Here is a 24,323-nt window from a genome sequence, read left to right on the forward strand (position 1 = left end):
CCAGTGTATCTAACTAACTGTCTTTAGGGTTTTATTTGGGTATTAACTGATAGAGTTTCCAGTTTACAGCATAACGCCACTTACGGCACGTCAGTGGTGTCATCACCATTGATTCACTAATTAAGGTAAAGATTAATGAAGGCAGCTATTCTTTATAGATATTCTCTTCATTATTACCAATTAGGCTGGAGAGATCCTGCTTTGTTTTGTTACCATGATTTTTACTTAAGGTGAAAATCAAAACAGAGCCTAAAAAGCCTGAAGAGCTTAAGCATGCTGGGTGTTAACTCCCGCTCAAGGAGTGTAACTGTTGACTTATAGCAAGCGTTTCTTCTAATGTGGGTGTATGTATTCAACAGAGACACCCTAGCAACTGAAGGATAGTGTGGAGACACCCAAACTTGCTTCAGGAGATGCACAAATTAATTTTCAGCGTGGTGGCTTTGATATTCATGATGTCTGGCTGCAGAAGTTTACCTTGGTGAGAACTAAAGAGAGAATATTCTGTGCAGACTCAACTCTATCTCTAGCTCAGCAACACAGCAGTTGCTAATGCTTTTCATTTTCAAAAGCAGACCTTTAGACACTATGAGGCTGCACACTGGAGTTGACACATGCTACTCCTTACTGGGGCCAGAAAATGAACAGGAAAGTTAAAATTCTTAGTTCTTCATTTAAAAAGAAAAGGTATCATTACTCAAGTTCATTTACATTTGTACTTTCAACTGTGTAAAAACTACTTCCCCTATAGAAATGCCTGCATAAAACCCCTAAAAACTTGGGGGTGGGGAAGTCATTCACTTCTATCTTTGATACACAAAGAAGACAAAGTGCCATAACACTGCATTTTAGCATTCTGGTGCTGAGAGTGCAAAGAAACTGCCCTCAAAAGTTTTAATATCACAGATTCATGGCACAGCCCAGGAATAACTCCTCCAAAACTTATAATGAGGCTCTATCCAAACTGGCTTACTTACTCATTTCCCTGCTGACACCACATTGCAAGTTATTATTGTAAGGTAGGATGCCACTTCCTCTTTTTGCTATCCCTAAAAGCTGAGACCCAAATTCACGTGTCACCAACAGCCCCAGTGGCTCTCCACTTTCCCATGAAGGTGTGGAGCCCCTCCCCAGCCTTGTAGTTCTGAGTTGTACGAACCACAAGTCTTGCCCTTTCCTTCTCACCTCCTGGGTGGAGTCAGGTGAGCGGGTGGGAGAGCTGGCTCTTTGCTAATCTCTGCTGCAAGAAGTGAATAAGATTTATACCCCTTTATTCAGCTTCTGCATTCTGTGATTCCTTACTGATAGTCACATCTTTGCCACTAATGCAATTCAGTACCTAGCTACTGTTTTAGGGATCAGAAAAGTCCCTTAGAATAGTGTCAACTACTGTTGTAAGAAGTATTATGCTTCACTTTCATGCCTCCACTAACACAATGGTCACATGAAAGCTAGTATTTCTGTATCTATAATACTGTGATACACTCTTTTTGAATTATTGCTAGTTAGCTATTACTGATATCACTGCTCACTAGCACTACCATGCTGCACAAACATGTTGAAGCGCATTCTTTTGATATTCATTTCTTCTTGGAGACTCAGATGTGCCAGACCACTAAGAAATTACGAGAATTGCTCAGTTGCTTGCTACTGAATACTGTGGTGTCCTTGAAACAACCAGAATAGAACAGACTTAAGAATGACATAGCCTAGAGTCCTTGTTCATGGTGAAAAAGGACATAAGGCAACACATTACTTGCTCAGATGTTCAGATGACTCAAATTAACAGTAGAAATCACCCAGCATGAACATTTACCAAAACTGTTAAAAATGATAATAAGATCTACCGGCAAAAAAAAACAGAAGGGGGAAGATATATATATATGCCAAGTCAATGAGAGCTTTTAGGGGGTTTTTTGGACGTTTTAGAAAAATTTTCAAAGGACAACTTAATTAGATTAGTAAATACACTATAGAACATCCTTCAGGTGTTTCATCTTGTAATGGCTAGTAAGATTAAATCATCAGCCTAACACATAGCCTTTAACATTTTTTCAAAATATTTTTAGTTTCTATTTCTGAAACAATAAAATCTAAATCACAATTATTTTTGAAAACGGATCTTAAAAAATTAAAAAATATATGTTATTTCTTACCTATAAATGGTATGGGGAACATACACTTCTCTAATTGGGAATTCCAAAATCTCTTTGTGAGGACGATTACGGTTTTCTGGAAATGGCTTCACTGGTAGTAATTCTGGTGTCAGACAATAACCAAGGTTTTCTGGAGCTGGGGAAATCTCCAGTTTAAGTGTTCCTTTAGAAAAAATTAAAAAATCTCAGCAAAAATATAAAAAACAGCCAAAGTATAATAAAACAAAAATGAAAACAATACGTGAGATTACATAGCAGCAGTGCAAAATTAAGAACTAGATCTTCAGCTTGAAGGCTGCATGAGAATGAAAACACAGGTGTATAAAAATACACAGGAAGTAACCTACACACATCCCTACACATCAGGCCAATATATAGCTGTTTATGCCTACCCTGTACAATTTCAAAGAAACAGGACAGAAGGAAGGAATACTATATGCTGGGTTGATGTTCTAGTATTTTTCACACACAAATAATATAAAATTTGTCTGGGAGACAAATAAAAGTTAAAAGAGCTGCTGTCTAATACAGTTCTGTCTTCCCCTCCCGCCTCAGATTCTGCTCTGATTAATCTCTGTCAAAGTAGACACCACCCACCAGGAAACCCAGGCTTGCTGTGGTGAGCAGTTAAACAGTTAATACTGATAACATTTACCCAAGTATAACTAGACTTTCAATTTAAATTCTCTTTTGATAAGTGAAAACCATTTGGGGAACTCAAACTTGTCATTTCTGGCAATCAGCTAAAAAGGCAAAACAGCTTTGCACTGGGTTCATGTTTTTTAAAGTTCCTCTACAACCCAGAAGAGCTTGAGCTGTAATTCATGTAACAAGAAAAAATAAGCTGGTCAGGTTTTTGACAGTAGCTAAACACTATCTCTGCTTCTCTACTTTGTTAACTAGCACTGACCCAAATACCCAAATAAGATGAAATGTGTGCAAATTTTAATTGCCCTCTGTAAAATATGATCCATTTAAAAACATTGCAGGGAAGCAGCAAGGAACTTACAAAGTTGCTTTAAAGCACTGTCTTCAAACAGTTTGAATAAGAACAAAAGACATCCAGTAGATACACTGTAAATTATGGAGGAAAGCAAATAATTTTAAAATATCAAGTTAAATATAGATCTCCATACTCACTCATACAGAAAAAAAACCCTCAAAAGCATCTGTGCTCAGGTAGACACTGGGAACCCAGGAAGTTCCACAACAGGACATACTATAGACTTAAAACCCAAGGTAATTCTATTTTGGGGTTGGAATTTACTGGACAATCCAGAGGAGAAAAGTACATATATCCTTTTCCATCCAAAATTAATTACATACCTGGTAAAGTCTTAATTCTTCTCTGCAAGGAAGACGATCTTTTGAAATCAGCTAAAAATTTGAACAGATCTTCGTCACTGAGCCTGTCTCCTTCCTACCAGGAGAAAGACAAAAATCAGTACCTTCATAACAATACTCCATAACACCAAGAAAAGCTTCTGAGTGAACCATGTCCTTGAGGCATGCAAAGCAAGTGGGTTACTACCTACCTGACAGCAGTTATCCTTTGTCCCCACAAGAACATCACTAGTAACCTTCCCCAACACAGTTCACATTACATAGATGAAAAATGTCTTAGGCAATTAGAAATAAAGAGTATCCAGTACCTGTTTAAAGAAGGTGTTGAGGGTCAGAGAGATTCTTTTGAAGTTTGATACTGGATAGCTGTCTTCTGAGCTGAGACTTCTCTCAGAAAGTCTTCTTGCCTGTAGCAGTGTTGCCCTCTTGTCACTAGTGGACCCTTTCCCTTCAAAGGGAAATTAAATGAAACATCAACTTGCTTTGTGTTGCTTCAGTACAAGGACTATCAGAATACACTAGAAATCCACAACTTCCCAGCAACATCAGAGGACAGAGAGAGTACCTAAAACACTCCACTACTTTTATTTCAGATTATGTGAAACAGTGGAATGCCTGAACACACCTAGTGAAGTGACATTATTTCTGCTGCAGAGCAGAAGTTCATTCAAATTTTTAGTTCATGGGTTATAAAGCACATTGGTCAATGCTGTTGACCAATGATCCTGTGTACTCTAGAAACTAAGATGATAGGTATTTTGATTGCCCTGTATTGCAAATGAACTCCATATGGCAAAGGGAGTTTTTACTTCTACAAAGCCAGTGTTCAATGAAAATTAGGCCTAAAACACAGAATAATATTTAGCATACATAAAAATAAATATGCAGAGAGGAAACAGTGAGGATATTAAGCTGTGTTTTTGGCACTGAAAAGGAAGGCTGAGAAGACGTGACTTTGAATCTGTTGTTCACTCTTGATGCCAGAGTAAATGACATTCTTTCCTATGCACGGTCCTACTGAAAAGTCACTTTACATTAGTTAGAAAAGTTAGACAACTACCATTTAAACCTTCAGCCTCAGGTATTTCTCGTTCAAGTGTTGAAAGGTTGAAGAAATTAGCTAGGCCTATGGGAATCCAGGCAAACGGCATTCTGTATTTCCCCAGCCGCTGACAAAAGGATTCAGCTTGGGCTTTCAGTTTTTCAATCTTCTCTTTTGTCTAAGACAAAGAAAATAAAGACTGTTTAAAAAGCAGTACGTTATTTTAATGCTACTATAGATAAAAAATGGAAATTAGATATTTACATTTCAGTAAATAATTTGCATTCTTATCTCTCGGGTTTTCTTGCTACATTACTGTCAGGGTCATAGCTGTTTTGATTTGTACATTCACTTCTCAGTTCTTTTCAATTAGTTCATTTTCATTATAGAAAAGGAGAACGCAGATCTTTTTGCAGTGGCCCTCAAGCCCAGCATGAACAATCACCATGAAATGTTAGCAGCTTCTACTTCCTTCATCAGATACAGAAACAGTGTTCTGCTGAAAGCAGTATCCTAAAAGTAAGAGAAGTGTGAAAGTCCAGCAAACATTGTTAAGTCTGCTCCAAGGGGGTAAATGACTCTGAATTCCTTGAACAGAGCTCATGTTATCTGTGGATGACAGCACTGAGCTGGCCACGTACATGCTACAACAGGTTGTTTGCCCATCCAAATCAATAACACGTCTCTGAGGTACAAGTATTTCTGCTAACTCCACACTGCATTGCCATCTCCTTTGCTCACCCCTGTCTGCTTCATGACTGAAGACTTTGTCAGTATTGATTTCCAAAAGCGTCACCAATGAAAGTGCACCTTGCCTTCTCACGACTTCTTCCTGTTGGCCACAGACACCAGACTGCTTGCACCACGGATGCACCAACTGGCTTCCTCCCCAGTGTTCTTGGGATTCTGTCCTATTCCAAAGGGTCTGCTCTTTCTCTGTTTTTCTCTTGTGCATGCATATTTTGATCTAAACACTCTTTATAGTTATTTACTTACCTTGCCAGCCTCGCTTTCTTTAAGAACCATGTAGGGCTCTGCACAGTCTCCGATTTCTCCTTGCTGAAGCACTTTTTCTATCTACAAAAAGCAGTAAAATAAGACACTGAAAAAAAAAAAAATCACCCAAACAGTAACATGTTGCTTCTCTAGCAATATGAAAGAGCCTGCCTAAATCTGCAATATAGAATTCTTAAAAATGTCTTTATGGAGTAACTGATACTAAACCTTCTCCTAGTTTTCCATCTGGTTTGTTACAAAGCAGAAAATACATATGTCACAACACTGTGAATCAGGTACTACTGCATTTTCACTGAAATCAGGAAAATTAACACATTCCAAATGAAGTGGTTCAGGCTAACTCAGTGTTAGAATTAAATAAACAAAATTATGCAAAGTACACTAAACCAAACCCAAAAAACCTCCACAGAATGTAATTAAAATTTTAAAAAATGGCCTATTTCACTTTACTTTAAATTTCCCTTAGGCAGAGATAGGAAATTCTAAATACTTAGTAGAACTAGAACACGGTATCAATAGAACTTCTTAGCTTGCGAGTGAGATATACCAGTGGACACCAGCACATGTACTATTAAAAACTGTAAGAATTCATCTCAGCTACAGGAAACTCATGTTTGTCAGCTCCATGAACTCAGACAACAGGCACAGCTGGGAACAGGAAGAACAGCGTTTAAGTAGCACTGTAACATACCTTTATTACTAGGTATATATCTGACGAGGGATAAGTGACAGAAAATACTGCCGATCTTGCCTGAGTAGACAAGTCAATGGAGGGTGTATGAGAACGCAAGAATCCTCTTAATGTATCAGGGTTGAGGTCACAATGAAAATTTTCTGAGATCTTGAAAAGAAAAGGAATTAAAATGTATTACAACACAAAAATGCATCAAACTTTATTTTAAAGTAAGTCAAAAGTAGTAACTAGAACTACAAAATAAACAATTGCAGGCATGTGACTTTGACTGAATAAAAAGAATCCTGGATGAGACTGCATGTGTGAAAAAAAGTTGCACGTTTTTTGTAAGTTTTCCTAACTTATTACTCCAGAGATAAAAACCCAAGCCAGCTGAACAAAAATACTGTTTGCACACTTACCTTTTTTCTTTCTTTTATATCATAGAGAGCTATGCATGCAAACAAAGGTTCAATCTCTATATCAAACCTGTTAAGGAAAGACACACAGGACACTGATTAATACTACACTCTTATGACTCTGTATAATAAAAAACCGAAAGGGCTGTATTTCTACTGGCACTTCCATTAGAAAATAAGGAGAAATATTTGGTTCCACACCTCAGCTCTCTCAAAGTCTGGAGGATTTTTTTATTAGTGCCTTTTATTAGATGATTTCAAGAGGAAAAGAAGGGAAGTAAACTGCATGCAATGCATTTTCTGAATTTGTCAGAAAGGTGGTCTCAGATATCAGTTAAAAACGATCATACCTTTCTTGAATTTTTTTTCTGTTTGTCAAGTCCTGTAGCGTGTACAGAGACTAATCTAGTTTGCTGGAAATACATAATTTGGGCTCATTCCCAACTCCTTTTCAACCTATCAAGTTAGAGACTTCTGTAATGATGGATAGAAATAGTCCTCTGCTACACTACAAAAGAACAAGCACGCATGTAAACACTTGCTGAACAGGACACCTGTAGTGGTGTAGCAGGATCAGCAGCAGTACACTGGTATGAACTGAGAAATGGTGAGTGAGGCCTGTGAAGGATACTTACTTCAGAGTCTGCAGCTTCACCAAAATCCTGTTGCCCAGATGTTCATTTGGGCGATCCGGCACCGGCCGTATCTCCACTGCATCCTCCTATCATTAAACAGATATTGTAATCTTACTCAATTAAAACAACTGTAAATTTGCATACATGCATAAGACCTTTATGTGATGTTAACTGGGCCACTGCTACAGACTAGCACCTTCCCCCACTCAGCAGGCATTCCGTCTCTTCAGAGATGAAAGAAAATTGATTTATATTTCTGAATATTTACGCCTCTGACCCCCACCTGGCATTTTACACTGCATATTTACACTTGTGGCCCCCAAGCAAGCGTTACAGTGAAGGCTAACACCCTGACACAACCGCATCACCAGCACGTGGCTTGACCCACACTGAGAGGGGTATAACGGAGCCCCAGGCACCACGACGAGTCCCAGTACAGCCCCCTGAATGCGCATTCCAGATAGCTGACAGGAGCCCACAGTGACATGCCTTCACCGTGTTATTATCCAAGGGAGACACATATCCAGGCCACAAACCCTGGTTTTTGACTGGGGTGCAGCTTTAACCGCCTTAAACATGCCGGGACAGCCAGCTCAGGAAGGCTTGCAGGCCAGTCAGCCTCCGAGCTCACCTCATCCACGGAGGGGTAGAGGGCGAGGAGCTCAGCATGCCGGTTGGTGCGCCGTGCCTCTTCGTTCTGCCTCTCGAACTCCTCGGCGCTGACCTGCCGCAGCAGGTTTTCCAGGCGGGGGTCCGGCTGCAGGCTGCGCAGGTCGAAGTCGGAGGAGGTGAGGGTCGTCCTCGAGGCCTCCTCGGGGAGCACGGGGACAGGTCGGGGCCCCGCCTGTTGGAAAACAACAAAATGGCGAGCTGTGGCTTGGACACCGGGGCATCATGAAACATCTCTTGCTTGTCTGGCAGAGCGGGCCTTAAGGCCACCTCTGCCATGAGGCCTAATGGCAAGCACGGCTCTCCGCTTGACGCCATTACAGAGATCCTAGGATGCTGCCTTTGAGGAAAGCTGCTATATTTGATTGCTTTTCCCAAAGTGAAGAAAATGTACCTGGAAGTTTGTATCACCGGAATCCAGTGTTTCCGATTCAAATGTTTGTTTTTGAAGCGTCTTGTGAAAATCTTTTCGGGATCCCTTGTTTTTCAGGCTACAAGTATCTGAATTCCCTTGGTTCCTTTCACAGAGAAGCCCGAGCAAATTGCAACAGCATGAGGAGGAGTTAAGGGAAAATAAAACAGAAAAGACAAATTTAAAAAAATATTAAGCAACTTGAAACATTATTGGGCAAAGGAGCAGCATAGGACAGCTTTTATGAAAAAAAGTGGCATTTCACAACATTTAATTGTTTTATCACACCACTGCAGCTCTATCATGTATATTAAGAATGGTTTTAAAAGGAAGAAAATTCATTCAGATCACTTTTGCACAGACTGTGAGCCTGAGATAGCAGCAAAACCTGACCTAGGTACAAATTCAGCTCTGAGCTCCTCCTCAGACACAGCAACTATTTCAGTCACTTTAAGAACATGGATCCGGATCGCTTATCTCTTGGCTGGCTCTTTGCTCCTGCAATTATATATCAAGGAGCTTACTGCTCTTCTCCTGGACCTAGCTGGTATCCCAAGTTAATGACAAACAATGATCTACACCTTTCAAACAGTGCCTGTTTTTGAAGAGGACTATTGCGATGGCACAATGTAACCCTCTCTGCTGGCAACTTCCCAAGATTTTGCAGTGAGGTACCAATTTCAAGTTACATTTTTGTGGCAGATGAAAAAAACCGGCAGGTACCTTGAAAAAGATACCAGATGCATCAAGAGCTCTTTTTCTTCCACTTTAGTATGCAATTTGTAAAATCCTGTGATGGTCTTTTTGCAATCAGCCTCCTTAGTTACAGTATCCTTCTTCGTTCATTTTCCCTTCCGTAACACTCCCAAAGCAATGTCTAGACCTCTGAGTACTTTCATAAAGGTGCCACGATAAGCAATTATTGATCAGGGAGACATCTTTTTATTACATTTTGGGAGTAACTGAATTATATGCTCTGATGTGTTCTAATTTTAATTGTTTGCATTTTAATCATTTACCAGTTCACTGCAAATGAAAACTGAAGTCATAAAAGAGACAATCCCAGCTCTCCTTGGATGTGACCTTGTTTTGGAACTGCCTTAATCATCCAGAATATGAAAGACAGAAATTCTGCATGAGTTTACTTTAAGACATTTCAGCATCCAAAAGAGGTTTTGTTGATAATTTTTTCAGTACCTTTGGTGGCAAACAAATGATTAATGGAGAGATTTATGTACCTGAGATCATACTTGCCCTGTGGTGTACAAGATACACTAGAGATGCCTTTCCCTTAAGGTATTCCTGGAAAATTTATTTATATTGTTTCTTTATTTTGAAAAGCACGGTATCAATTAAAACTCTGGCAAACCCTGCTTTTAGTGCACATGTCAATTTAATGGCCACAGACTGAATTAAGAAAATGGGACAAGAAAAAGGAGCAAAGGACAACTGAAAGGAGAAACTGACAGGCACAGGACCAAGCATCCCATTCAGCTTCTGGCAAAAACACATGGACCCCTCAGCTGTGTCCAGCCCCTCTGTCACATACCTCTCTGCCCTGGGGCATGAGGATCACCTCTGCTCATGCCACCCACTGAAGACTCTTCAATCTCCTGTTCTGAACCTTCATGTCCATGAAAGGATTAAAGTCACTTACACACTCCTCTCATCCATAGCTCACCAGACCATATGTCCGGCAACCTGTCCTTTGTCTCCCAAGTAGGCAACTACAGTTTTTCCAGCCTTTCTCAAAACAATGGAAAGCTTTCTACAACTATTTTTTCTCACTTCTCTCTTGATGTCTTGTCTTCCTCCCATATCTGTTTTGGGAATGGTGTCCAAGTGTAATGTGAGACTCCCAATAACAATCTATCACTGGTTTATGTGACACTGCAGCATATTTTACACTGTCTTGTTCTTTGCAATTTTTAATAACTTGCTTGCTTTGTTAGCCACAGCCATCAAAGCTCAGCTCTCTGGCAGGGCCCTTCATCATGTTTACCACAGACTCAACTGCTCAATAAAGTTCTTGAATGCAAATTTGCCTTACCTGAATGAATGAAATAGTAAAACACATGACAAATCTTTTCACGCATGTATTTCTACTGCTCCATTCACTTTTCTACAAGCACACATAAGTGCAAAAATAGCTATGTTCTATTTTTCACCTCACCTACTTTACTGCTCACTCTCTACTCGTGTGCACAGACAAAGCTGCACGCTCGCTCTTTACAGTGCGCTCAGAACAACACTGTGTGAAAGAGCTAGTGCCTGTGCTCTGAGCACAGGAGAGCGTGCAAAACTTGCTAGCTTATTTTTAGTGACTCACTGTGGAACAGTTCTGAGAACTCAATCAATTTCATCAGCACCCCTGGAGGAAGTCTCTTAATAACCCTCAGCGGCTGCTCCATCCTGCACAAGCTGCACAATTAAACAATGCAAGTCCTTTACAATCACCAGGAGTCAACCCATAACACACTAACTGCTGATGTACATCAGGTCAGAAAAACAGAAAGTAGCAGGGGCGAGCAAAGGGGCACAACAAAATGGCAGTAAATGTGCCAGCACTCTACAATCGGCTGTACTACTGCTTCTCAAGAACAGGGCACAAGAGCAGGTGGGGATGAACAGGAAGCGCTGCTGAAAAACAGGGCTCCAGAAACCTCTTTCTGAAGAACAGGAGGGGGTGATGGGGAAGGAGGCGAGCTCCACTAGCACAGCGCATTGCTGAGAGTCTGGGGACAGGCACCCCCGCACAGAAAGGACTGACTGAGAGTTGCCTTCACATTTAATACATGAAATGAAATGAAACAAAATGAAACAAAATGAAACAAAATGAAATAAAATGATAAAATAAAATAAAATAAAATAAAGGAAATTAAGTCACTTGTAATGACTACAGGTCCATTTCTGTGTGTTGAATTACACTGACCCCAAAGGCAGAAATCACTTACTGATGTAAAATAGTGAAGTTGGATGTTATGCTAATAATCCCATGAATACAATCAATCACTGCTGGGAAAGCCCATAATCATTGTTTTTTTGCTACTAGCACTCTGTTTTGTTTTCAGACACCATGAGAAATCAGATCATACTGAATTTTCAGGGCATGGAGGGGAAAATGAAGAGCATACAAATGTAATCTTTATCCCTGTTATCTTTCTTTTTAGTGTGATCAAATAGTAGAAGTATTCCTGATTTAGATAAATCATCATTACAGTTGATGTGAATTTCTTCCCAATTAATTCCCAGAGTCCCTGATAATTAAGCAGATGCAACAATATTTAGCTATAGCCCACCAGCTCAAAAAACCCAATATAGTTATATATACTACTGAAAAGTCAGTTGTTGTCTTCAGTCACTGATTCAAATCATTATTCTTTAGTATTACTTATAACAGCACGCATGTCCTCTCTGACAAATAAGATGCAAGGTATTTTCTATTTTATTTACTTGTATGTAGCTTACTTTCGATTTACAATCAGCCATTCCCGGATATACGTCTGAACACAGTCTCTGACATGTGAGTCCAGTTCGACCCTGAGGAAAAAGCAACGTATTGTAAATATTTTAGTACCTAGGTCATACCTTAAGGACAAAGAAGTTTATCTAAACATGGTGTTCAGATAAAGGCCTCTCTATTAGTCCTCTCCTGTATATTTATTTTACTGTTAAACTATTGTTTGAGATTTAAAGAATTCTGTGTACTGCATGAATTCCCTGATGCAGGTTTTTGTTACTGTGTTTATAAATTAACAGAGGTATCCATTTGCCACACTATGCATTTCATGAATGTAAGACCGATGATGCTATAAAATACAGCAAAATACAAAAAATTATACCAGGTACCCATCTTTGTGATTTTCAAAACTTGATAACAAGTCTTAAGATATAGAGATATTTTTCCAGACGCCTCAGCTCCCGGACTCTTGCAAATACATAGTCTCTTGTATGTTTTCAGTGCTTGAAGGTACCACCTACAGCAAAATAATCCTTGAAGAGTATTTTGTATACAATTCATAGGACTCTCCTAAACCACATCAGAAAACTCTCCAATGCATCCCTTTTTCTCATTCTGAAAAATTCAGTTGCCCATAGTTTGCCTGTTTATCAAATCAGCTTAACTATTTCCCGGATGGCTGAGCACCAGCATCAACACATGCTACCTATTTTAATTTAAAAGCTGTTGAACACAGTGGAATTATTTCATTAATGTCAGCCTGAAACCATAAGTGGCTCCTACACTAGAAATTAACACTTTTTTCCCAAACCTTGTGAAGTATGAACTAAACTCCCCATTTAAGCGAGAAAGGTACTGAGAAAGAGATGGTGAGTAATCTGATCAATGCCACGTAACACATAGGTGGGGGGAAAAAAAAAAAAAAAGAAAAAAATGAAAAAAACCCCAATCCTATGCTTACTGTATGACCAGAATCAACTTCCACCTCTGGGATCACAGCTACAAAATTATTTTTCTTACTACTGTCCTGCCTTTCTTTACTTTTCTTCCTGGTCTACATCTATCTACCTCACTTCTGCTTCTACCAGCTAGCCCAGGAAGTCATGCAAGTGCTTGCATAATTTTAAATGTGCAAACAGGCCTAACAGAATCAAAGTTCAAATGCTTAAAGTTCAGCAAGTGCATAATGGCTGGACGGATGGCAGAGTGAGGTGTCTGGACCAACATCTTCAAAACTAATTTTAAACTTGCAGCGTTTCAGAGGGAGAGAAAGTCTCCTTACCCATCTTCTGGCATAGCAGGTTGCAAAGTCCTGCACTCTTTGGGTGTAAAGACAATGTCCAAGTCATCTTCAGGAAAGTCACCAAGTTCTTGTGCTAGTTCTGAGTCCAAGTTGTTCAACCGCGTCATTAGGAAGCCTTCAAAATCTACTGGGTCTACTGCGTCATAAAAGGCAGGCTAATGGAAGAAATAAAGAGGTGTTTATTTCAGCAACAGAAGGTTCTTCTTAATAGTGTAATTTAGGCTTATTTATTTAAGTCTTGTCATTGTCCCATTATTTATTAAACATTGGAAACAGACTTCTAACCTTATATATAGAGCCACTGCATTTAATGCAAGGAAAAGTTGCTAACAAAACATTCAGCTGAAAAAAGAAAGGAAACAAAGGAGAAAAGTTTTAGAAGATACTACACCTAAATCCAAATTTGCACCTATTTTCTCTGTTGAGCTTTTCTAGATGCTGGTAGAAGGAGGGGTGACTGAGGTGCGTCCTGGATGCCCTAAGATGTGTTCTGCAGGATTCCCATGAATTGCACTCAGTCTCCCTTGTCCAATCCAAGCTATGAAAAAGGCAGTAGTGAGCAGGAACAACAGAGGATAAGGGCAGGTGAACAAAATGATAGTGGCAGGCAGTGCCAGCTGGCAGGGAGCTGCCAATGGACTCCACGGCACATGTGAAGAAAGGCACTAGCAATAACAAGGCCAAGGCAGTAAGTCTTGGAGGTTATACTGAGCTAAGGACCAACTATAAGCACCATGGCTGCCATCACGAAGATGCCACTCATTTGAGGTGCTGTGCCTGAAAGACACTCTTAGAAATGCTGTGTGCTTTCAATTCCAAACAAATTTGAAGGCAAGATATACCTAAAATCAGAAGAACTTATTATTTTCCATTTCTGAATGTTACTGGTTTGCATATTATTGAAGTTCTAATTTTAATGGATTTTTCAAGGGTTAGTACAGTAACTACACACAAGATTACATGGAACTATTAAAATTATTATTACAAACCTTAGATATCCACCATTTCTACAGCACATGGCATTGCACCTTGATAGAGAGCAGTTGTATCTGATTACATTTAATCAGCCATTCTTACAGAGAATGTCCGATGAGAACAAAGTTAAACAAGTACAAGCTCTGCCACTCATACATGGTATGAAGCCGTCTGGGTCTTTTTATCTGTTTAGTCTCAAAAACAGCCAGAAAATCTTGTTTGATATGGTACCTACAAATGTGACTTTGTATGTTAAAACTGTATGTTATTCTATGTATAGATAAAAGTGAAAATTATTTTACTTGCTATGTAGCCAATAAAAATTGCCTGTATATGTTTAGAAAGTAAAACATCTGTCCAGTTGGCTGAAGAGACCAGCATCTCATATTGTTAATTTGCTTGGCAAGTAACAAATAGTTCTGAAAGCTACAGCCTTAGAAACCCTACAGTTTATATTCTGTGGGTTCCAGAAAGGCCGAGGACACCTCAGCGCAGTAAGAGCCCAGAAAAATAGTTAAGAGCATTAGAAGAAGGGCACTGGAATAACTTATTTACTAGGAGGAAGAATTCTAGCAAAAAATAGCTATCAAATCATCCTTGTCTGTAAAGAGCCAGGATTGCACTGCACTGATTCGCCCAAATACTTTCACACAACTGCCTTCTGAAGCCGCCAGCAGTAAACAGTCTGAACATAGATCAGATAATCTACCTCTACGGTGCTGTTGATGGGGTGTGGGGAAAGTAAGGCACCCAATGTCCCCAATATCAACACTGCCTTTATATTCAATGTTACTGTGGCTACTGTCTCATCCAATGTGTTCTGGAGCTATCCTCCTTACACCCCAGTGTTGTTCTCCACAAATACAATCTGTGGGCCAAAATCATTAGGTCCTCACTCATTATTACTGAGTTACATTTATTACTCATGCAAGGCTCTCATGGAAGTTGACAGGATTTTTGCCTGAGCATGAAGTGACCTCTGCACATAACAGTGTTACACCCACGACATCAGGAATTTGGGCTCAATAGCACAATGAGGAATTCCACAATTTATGAAACATGAGAACATGCTTAACAGTGGCAAAGCTCAGGGTATCTCTGAACTAAAATGGCTCACACATAATATGCCATGTCAGTCGCTGTAGATAGGAAGATGAGTTAAAGCTGATTAGTGGTAAATACGAGTTTGGAGCCTTTTTAGCCTTTCTGGAAATATAAGTAAGGAAGTTATTCAGCTAAAAGAAACCCAGAAACATCTTGCATAAAGTGAAGCGTATTTAGAAGAAATGTGCTAAAAACATCTAGGAGAAGCAAACCAATTTAAACTTTTGAAAAAAAAATGTGGTAAATACTCCTCCAAATGATGTAGTAGAGACTTTTGATCACAACCAACCACCATCCCCCACCCCAGGTTCCCCTTTTATAGGGAAACTGTACATGTCTCTGCATAAATAAAGTCTCTGAGCTCACCCCTCTGCCTGTACATTTAAGGGATTAATTGAATTCTCTGAAAACAGCTTTGGGAAAAATCTCTCTCTTTGCTCTTTTTATCCAAAGTGAGAACCTAAAACTAACAGTAAGTCCAGCAAATCATGAGGCAGCCAGCTGAAGAAATACACTGTGCTGTGAATAAATTTTTAGGTTAAGCACTATCTCTGGTTTGTATCTAGTGTAGTGCTAAGCATACTGCATCAACAGTTATGAGTAAATAGTGATCTTTATTAGCTGTTGACTTTTTATTAATTGTCAGCATAATATCCTTAAAGTTCACTTACTGTACTGCCAGTGGGCAAAACATTACATATTAGTATATACATATGAAGATCTACTAAAAAAAAAAAAAAAAAGACAAAAATTAAAGTAAAACACAGCTTAAAATATACAAAAGCGCATTACATCTTTTCAGTTGCTGAAGACGTAATGTTTTACATGCAAAATATTTTTGCTTAATACAATCTAATTTTTGATTAAGCATTGCACTTCCTTCCAGAAATGATGCTATTCTGACAAGTCCAATTCATCGCATTTCATCATGTCTTCTAACTTTTTCTAGTTGAATTGTTAATAATAATCTTTAATCACTAGAAATGTGTGCTTTTGACTATTGTAAATTAGACACAAATGCAAAAAAGATGGTGAAAAACATAAATGCAGATGGAGGGTAATGGTCTCCCTAACAGTTGGTGCAAGTTACCAGATACTGTTTCAACTGAGAAGCCAACACTCCTTTTCACACATCATACAAGTGTGCAAAACAATTATTCTACAGAAAATGCCACAAATCATTGCTGCAAACATACCTTTTTAAGGATGATGGATTAGAGGCATGTAGATTGTGACAGCACACAAAATGGCAGCTACGGCGTAATACTCGGTAAATGAAATGTTATCAAGTTTCTCAAGAGCAAAAGCAACTGTCTGCATGTAGAAGGGACCTAGCCACCACACTGAATAACCGCACGCAACAAGTTAAAACACAACAGCATTTCAGATTAAGGAAGTGAGTAGTGGCGGGAGGCCCTGACACACAGGAAGTAACTGCTTACATCTAGTGGTTTACATTTTTTCACAACCACTGGTACGCAAAGACTTTTCCTGCTTCTCCTTACGGGGTCGCACAAAAATAAGAAAAAATTAAAAGGGTAGGAAGAAGGAGAGTATCAAAATCTTAGTCAGTTTTATTTATGGCATAGCATGTTTGCAGAATACCAAGAAAGGCCATTAAAAAGATGTGGCATTTTTTCCCTTTGTTGTAAGGGTAGTGTCATATGGTCTGACTTCTTTAGAGGGGGATTACATGTGAAAGGCTGAAGATGATTCAGAGACATATAACAGTTGACTCAATTATATCTATGCCAATCAGGGCATACTTCGGCATTTCTCACTTAATATGCTTATTCTACAGCACTGAAAAACAGGTCAGTGTGCTGTCTCTGCTGTTAGCTCTGGAAACTGCATATTAAGCCAAGCTAGCTGAGCTAGCTCTACCCTTCTTTTTTTTTCTCTTTATTCAATGACCTCCTTTGCAAATTATCTGTGATCACCGCACAATGCATTTACTTGATGAAGTTGAATGTTTCCAGCAAGGAAAGATGTAATTTACTCCAACACTTACTAATTAACTTTGATTTATAGTAGTATGCAGAAGGACTGTATGTTTCGGGCTCCAAGGACCATTCTCAGTTTTTTCAAATGCATAATTTCCTCAGCCCACCAGGGAGTATTTTTTAACAGCTTCAGGCAGAAGCCAGGGGAAAGCAAGACAACTTAAGAAGACCACGTAATTTAACCTAAAAACATTAAGCAATGCAGATGCCAAACCTGTGTAAAGAAGGTAAACCCAGAACTTACCAGATGAAGAGTAGAAAAGCCAGGGGTACTTAAGCTTCGTTGACAGAACTGTGCAAAGCCTGGTTGGAGAGTAAATTGCTTTCTTATTTCTGCAGAGGAGTGCCTTTAATTAGAGCAGAGAAAAACCCTTATAATTACAATTATCCCCATACAAATTCGAAATGCCAGACTTTAGCCAATTTAGTCTATTGTCCCAGTGTTTAGAAATGTATTTTGATGATGTTCTAGACTCCTCTTGTTTTGTAGTTGATGCAAACCTCAAAAAACATTTGCAGTCCTATATAATTAAGATTCTGACACTCTTCCAACAGATTTCTATCATTATATTGCAGTCATTGCAACTGGGAAAGGTTATACAAGAAAGACTAACTCTGCCCTTAAGGGAAGTGTGACTGCAACCTGTACAGCAATACTCACAGATTCATTTCTGCAAAGCAAAGATACGGGATAACAGTGCAGAGAAAGAAAAATGAACATCACACAGGCAAGTATTTTAATGATCTAGTAATTGACCAAGGGATAAAAACAAGGCAGGACCACTCACTGAACAGCGTAAGCCCAGACTTCTGTTGATAATGCAGTCTGCTGTGAAAAGCACAAGAGAAACCAAAGCACGAAGTTAAAAATCAGCCTATACTGTATCAGCTGAACATTCGAGGAAAAGACTGGGAGCAGAAAGAGGCCAGTACTGAATTCTTCAGAAGTCCCAGAGCGATAGTACAGTTACATGTATCCAGTCTGAAAATTCAGTAATCAGAGTAGCTTGGTCATTATTCATGGAAACAAATCAATTAATATTTAATATGATTTAAGAATAATCTGCCATGGTAACAATGGTAACAAAACATCTACAATATATTTCACCATGAATGTTCACGACAAGATTTTTAAAAGAACAAGATGCACTTAAGCAGATTCCAAATTAAAAAAAAAACAACCTTACAGCCCACCAGGGAAGCCAACTGGGAGACAGGAAAATACAGAGGTAAGACGACTTTTTCCCTTCCGTATGAGACTCTCTTCCAACTCCAGCAAGCATCAATAGGCATCTTAGAATTACCAGCTGCCACAGGACAGTTTGCCTGTTTGGTCTGCACCTTCTCTCCTCTTTGGCCTCTTGATTTCCGTGACTACTATACCTATTCTGTGACCCTAAATCTCTTTCTACTGCTTTTGTAACACACAAGACAAACACCTGAACTCCGCTCAATGCAATTCTGCTCGTATTAAGAGACAGGCATCTCCCAGAAAGTATTAAAGTTATTAGAGGTATTAGGCCTGACTTCTAAAATAAAAGACGCATAAATAGAAGTAGTTCCTTGTAGGTCAAAAGGCTACACCAGTTGTGAGTGGGACATTGCTCCAATATGAAGGCAGCAGCAACTGCAGACAGAGCAAAGCCAGAGTTACAGAGAAAGAAAAGAGATCCATTTGGAAGAGAAATTCCTCCTCATAAGTGGTATTCCAAAAATCAGACCCGATGAAATGGGATTTTTTTTAAAGGTTATTCAATAAATATATAAGCAAGAAGCCACATAGGGAGAGTGAGGGAGTCTGTGTGTTCCTTGGATTATTTTTGCCCTATTTGAAAAAGAAAAGCTGCTTGTATATCAAAGTTATTGTTACTCATCTTCCCACTGCAAATAATCTCTGATCATGAATGTATGTAGCAAGGTATAACACAAAACTCGAATTACTCAAAATTTTTATTTCCTTTCAAACTGAGTCAGTTTCTACCCTGTGCAGAAGTATCTGTTACGGATGTAAATAATAGATATACCAGCAGATGTTGGCTTAATGTATGTAAAAAACAGTGTTACTGTGTATTGCAGAAGTTGCTTCTGTAAACAATGTATAACACATCCCTGAATTACACCAGATATGTGGTCATCAGACTCTTTGAAGAGGAAATGGTATGAATTTTCATCTACAAAAGAGGAAGCATGCATGTGGATGAAGGGCTGTCTGGTAAAACCCTATGCAAGACCAGCTGAGAGGAACTACGTTTCTCAAGAGTGCCAACATTAGTTCCAGAGTCTCCCCAATATTCAAAGAAAGAACCTGCAAAATACACCAGTCCAATGGAAGAATCCTGTAATCTATAAAGGTGAATTTCAAATAGTTTAAGAGTAGTTCAATTGATTGATTTCATGTTTTTCATATCACTGAAGGAAGAAAGGCAAAGCTAGTTTGAACCAACTCAGAAATGATTGGCAGGATCTACTAGGAATAGGTAATGGAAAGACACAGCTGCTAAAAGACACCAAACAAAAAACACAAGTTAGCTACCCCAACACAGATAAAAGGTGGGCGTTACAGTCAGAGATCAGCATGTAAAGTTTTGAAAACCTGAGAACCAAGGTAGAAACAGAGGTCCTTCTAGACAGCTCTTCGATAATGCCAGAATGGCTGTGCTCTGCGAGATGCCTGTTTTCTGATCAAACAGCTACCTCAGACACTGTCTGGGTACCTGCCTGAAAATGGTGGTCCACGTTAACCTAGCGCATGTGGTGTCTCAGCTTTTATGGAGGTTGCAGTCCATCTATGCCATGGCCATACTTTTACCATACCTGCCTGTACAGCAGACCTGTCTGATTCTGAGGAGAGCTTTACAGTCACCCTTAGCGGCAAGGACAGTCTAGCTATGTGCTAAAAAACAATAAGGAAAGAAGGCAAGTGATTAAGGATGAATGCAAAGCAGTCACTGAAAATCTGAGCAATCTCTGACACTCAAAAAGCTAGTAAAGCAACTTGCTGGACAATCAACTTACAAGTAGCTGGAACATCAGGTCCCAAACTGTTGTCTCCAGTTGAAGTAACAGGACCATGAAATCGTACTTAACATTAAAATGTACATCACCTTAGTAATGCCTCTTTATTAATAGTCTGATGATGAAATGTATGGTGGGCAACTAGAAACTGTGGACTGTAGTAAGCTATGGTCCAAAAAGTTTGAAAATTATTGGTATATTACTGGCAATTATTAGGTAATGATGAACAGCCAATATGGATTTATCAAAGGGCAGTCATGTAAAACCAATCTAATACTTTTCTGTGATAGTTAACTGGCTTCAGTAAGGCTCTTGATAGTGGTTTAACCCCAGCCAGCAACTTAGCACCATGCAGCCACTCACTTGCTTCCCCCCCACCCAGTGGGATGGGGGAGAGAATTGGAAAGAAAAAGGTAAAACCTGTGGGTTGAGATAAGAACAGTTAATAGAACAGAAAGGAAGAAACTAATAATGATAATAATAACAATAATAAAATGACAATACTACTAAAAGGATTGGAATATACAAAACAAGTGATGCACAATGCAATTGCTCACCACTCACCAACCAATGCCCAGTTAGTTCCCAAGCAGTGATCCCCCCCAGGCCAACTCCCCCCAGTTTATATACTGGACATGATGTCACATGGTATAGGATACCCCTTTGGCCAGTTTGGGTCAGCTGCCCTGGCTGTGTCCCCTCCCAACTTCTTGTGCCCCTCCAGCCTTCTTGCTGGCTGGGCATGAGAAGCTTAGAACTCCTTGACTTCATCTAAACATTACTTAGCAACAACTGAAAATGTCAGTGTGTTACCAAGATTCTTCTCAAACTGAATCCAAAACATAACACTATACCAGCTACTAGAAAGAAAATTAACTCTATCCCAGCCGAAACCAGGACATCCCTCATGACACTCCTATAAGCAAAGTAAAGAGATAGTGGCTAGATGGAATCATCACAGCTGGTTCCAAAACTGGTTAAAAAAACATATGCAAGGCAAAGTCATGAATAGTTCAAAAGAAGACTGTGAAGAGATTTCGAACAATGTACTACTGTAAGTAAGAAGCAAGTTAATTTTTCCCCAGTCTAGCTCCAGTCCATACTTATTTTACAACACTGATAATGGTATAGGTAACATACTAATAACATTTGTGGATCACATCAGACTGGAAGGAGTTGTGAATGCTCTGAAAGGCAGGACTAGCATTCAAAATGACCTCGTATTTTAGAAACTGTTTGAAATCAGCACATTTGGATTCAATAAAAGTAAATTTAAACCCCTAAACTTATGAAGAAAAAAAAATCAAATGCAGTGTCCTAGTTTCAGCTGGGATAGAGTTAACTGTCTTCCCAGTAGCTGGTACAGTGCTGTGTTTTGAGTTCAGTATGCGAAGAATGTTGATAACACTGATGTTTTCAGTTGTTGCGCAGTAGTGTTTAGACTAAAGTCAAGGATTTTTCAGCTTCTCATGCCCAGCCAGCGAGAAAGCTGGAGGGGCACACGAAGTTGCCACAGGACACAGCCAGGGCACCTGACCCAAACTGGCCAACGGGGTATTCCATACCATGTGATGTCCCATCTAGTACAGAAACTGGGGGGAGTGGGGGCGGGGAATCGCCGCTCGGGGACTGGCTGGGTGTCGGTCGGCGGGTGGTGAGCAATTGCACTGCGCATCATTTGTACATTCCAATCCTTTCATTATTACTGTTGTCATTTTATTAGTGTTATCATTATCATTATTAGTTTCTTCTTTTCTGTTCTATTAAACCGTTCTTATCTCAACCCACGGGTTTTGCTTCTTTTCCTGATTTTCTCCCCCGTCCCACTGGGTGGGGGGGGAGTGAGTGAGCAGCTGCGTGGTGTTTAGTTGCTGGCTGGGGTTAAACCACGACATGCAGAAATACAAAAAGGGAAATCAACTGTCTAAAGAAATTGCAATGCCCCTGAAGAGGCTCTGAGAGAGTATACTGGGACACTTACTAACAAAGTACCATAAGTGAGGAAAAAGAGACGTTATTTCTCTTTATTTAAGCCAATGAGACAGTGCTTATGCTGATGTACACACTTAGAACACCACAGAGTAAGATACAATCAAATTTAAAAGGCTTCAGAAGAGAGCAGTCAGAATCCTAAAAATTTGGGGAAGGATGACCCATGAGGAAAGATTGAAAAAAAATAGATGTGTTACAAAAGAGATGACTGAGGGGAGAGAGCAGTTGTCCTCAACTATGTAAAAGGTAGCAATCTGTAAAGAAACCAGTAAGAAATTCATGTCCATAAACATGGAATAATAAGAAGAAATCTGCTTAAACTGAAGCAAGAAAGATTTAATAATCTATTAGGACAAATGTTCCCATTGCATCAGTAGCAGGACACTGGAAGTGGCCATCTGGTGATGCCACAGTGACAAGGGCACACTGGCAATGTACATCATGTCTCTGAAATAACCTTGTGAACAGCATCTGGGCAACTGCAAGCCTTTCAGAGACCAGCAATGGGACTCAGCAGTGTTAATAGCTTTACAGATCTCTCACGTTGGTACCTGTCCCTTTGTTTAGGATAAAGACGAAACACTAGCTGCAAAGGTGTAGATTTGAGGGAGTTTTTTTCCACGACAGTTACTGCTGAATCCACAGTTAGTCAGACTTCACATGGCATGTTGCAAGACAGTGTAAACCTGTGGAAAGATGGGAGATGATGGCAGCCTGAGGCTTTTCTGGACTTTTTAGATCCTTGGCGGCTCCATGGTGTTAGAGCAAAATAACATCAATTGGAATTCATTGCTCCACTCTTGTGTTGCCTTGGCCCTACCTGAATGACAATGCCATACTCCTCTGCTGTAAATCTTGAAAAAGCTGAAAAGCATCAGACTTCCTGATCTACCCAGATGGGACCAGAGAGTAGCCTCCCCACCCCCCCCAAAATTGGTGCTGCTTAATCAGAATTTCACCAGTGTCTGTCCCACTGGCAATCCTCCAGCAATTCTCCTGAATTGCTAACAAAAAGTTGAGACATAGTCTGTATTTCACAAATACTTTCCAATGCAAAGTGTGCAGTTTGCATAATATATTAAAACAACAGTGCAACCAAAGTAACAGACTATACCTGGAGGTTCTTAAAATTTAATTTAACTTGTAGGTCAAATTCTGACATGTTCCTCCGGACAGAGCTCATTGCTGGATTGGGAACTTGGAGATTTGTGTTACTGGTTGGGCCTAGATGAGGTATCATGACAGGAAGATAAATAGCCATTTATTTTCTTTCTCTAAAATATGTTAGATCTGTGCCTGAACACTGTTGGGTTCATTATATGAATGCTCGTAATGCATAAAGCTGGTTCACTGTAGTTTCACTGTAAATTATGCTCAACAATATAGTTCTTTGAAATACGTAGTTTAAAAGCAGGCACAATGAGTGTTTTGGTAGTATGTAGATAATAAGAAAACTTAAACACAGAGCAACAATTTAGAAATAAAAGAAAACAGAAAGACAACGGCTTTAAAGATGACCTATTAATTGGAAATCAGAAACTTCATAAGAAAAAAACTGATTTTAAAAATATGCTTCACATGCCTAATGGATCAAGTTGTCTGAAGTTACCTACTATTAGAAGTTACCTTCTAGACGGAGGCAGGAAGAGTAATCCTCCCTTAGAATCCCTTCCAGCAGACTCTGAGGAACAGTGAGTTGTCATCTGCAAGAGCTGCATACACAATTAGATAGCAAGGAAAGATGAAAAAATGAAATAAAAAGAGGCTATAAGAACTATCCCCAAGGACAGAGAAACCTTCACATTTAAATGTATACAGATGGCGGAATCATAAGGTAAACTAGTGAAAACTTTTGCTTAACAGGTAAAATACTCAGTCTTGACTACCCTGAGGAGTAATCCCTTTCATGTAACACTGACATAGAAAATTCTCAAGTAGCTTTTGTTCTTTTTCTGAGCCTAACATGAAACTTCTCTACAACTAAAAACAAGCAACAAAAAACTATGGAAGAGAAAAAGGTAATAATTACCTAGCCCTCTCCTTCACTCCTCCACACAAAGACACACAAAGTTTTGTGCAACAATCCACATCTTTAACTAGCAAA

The 24,323-nt window shown here is 39.4% G+C and overlaps 1 protein-coding gene across 4 annotated transcripts in view; it reads right to left on the reverse strand.

Moving 5' to 3' along the window:
* DOCK8 (dedicator of cytokinesis 8) overlaps window positions 1–24,323 on the reverse strand; it is a 95,697-nt gene that overhangs the window by 58,379 nt on the left and 12,995 nt on the right. For 2 of the 4 annotated variants that reach the window (XM_052777829.1, XM_052777828.1), the window contains exons 2-14: window positions 17,457–17,559; window positions 13,110–13,285; window positions 11,836–11,907; window positions 8,350–8,473; window positions 7,918–8,130; window positions 7,287–7,372; window positions 6,655–6,721; window positions 6,251–6,400; window positions 5,539–5,619; window positions 4,561–4,720; window positions 3,809–3,948; window positions 3,483–3,576; window positions 2,157–2,319 (exon numbers count right to left, since the gene is read on the reverse strand). In XM_052777829.1, coding sequence (XP_052633789.1) covers window positions 2,157–2,319; window positions 3,483–3,576; window positions 3,809–3,948; window positions 4,561–4,720; window positions 5,539–5,619; window positions 6,251–6,400; window positions 6,655–6,721; window positions 7,287–7,372; window positions 7,918–8,130; window positions 8,350–8,473; window positions 11,836–11,907; window positions 13,110–13,285; window positions 17,457–17,559 — 1,629 coding nt within the window. Of the gene's footprint in view, window positions 1–2,156; window positions 2,320–3,482; window positions 3,577–3,808; window positions 3,949–4,560; window positions 4,721–5,538; window positions 5,620–6,250; window positions 6,401–6,654; window positions 6,722–7,286; window positions 7,373–7,917; window positions 8,131–8,349; window positions 8,474–11,835; window positions 11,908–13,109; window positions 13,286–16,405; window positions 16,511–17,456; window positions 17,560–24,323 lie in introns of those variants that run through there. The other 2 variants (XM_052777830.1, XM_052777831.1) reach the window with 2 other exon arrangements.

The sequence above is a fragment of the Harpia harpyja genome, chromosome Z (genome assembly GCF_026419915.1).
Source record: "Harpia harpyja isolate bHarHar1 chromosome Z, bHarHar1 primary haplotype, whole genome shotgun sequence".
Classification (NCBI taxonomy): domain Eukaryota; kingdom Metazoa; phylum Chordata; class Aves; order Accipitriformes; family Accipitridae; genus Harpia; species Harpia harpyja.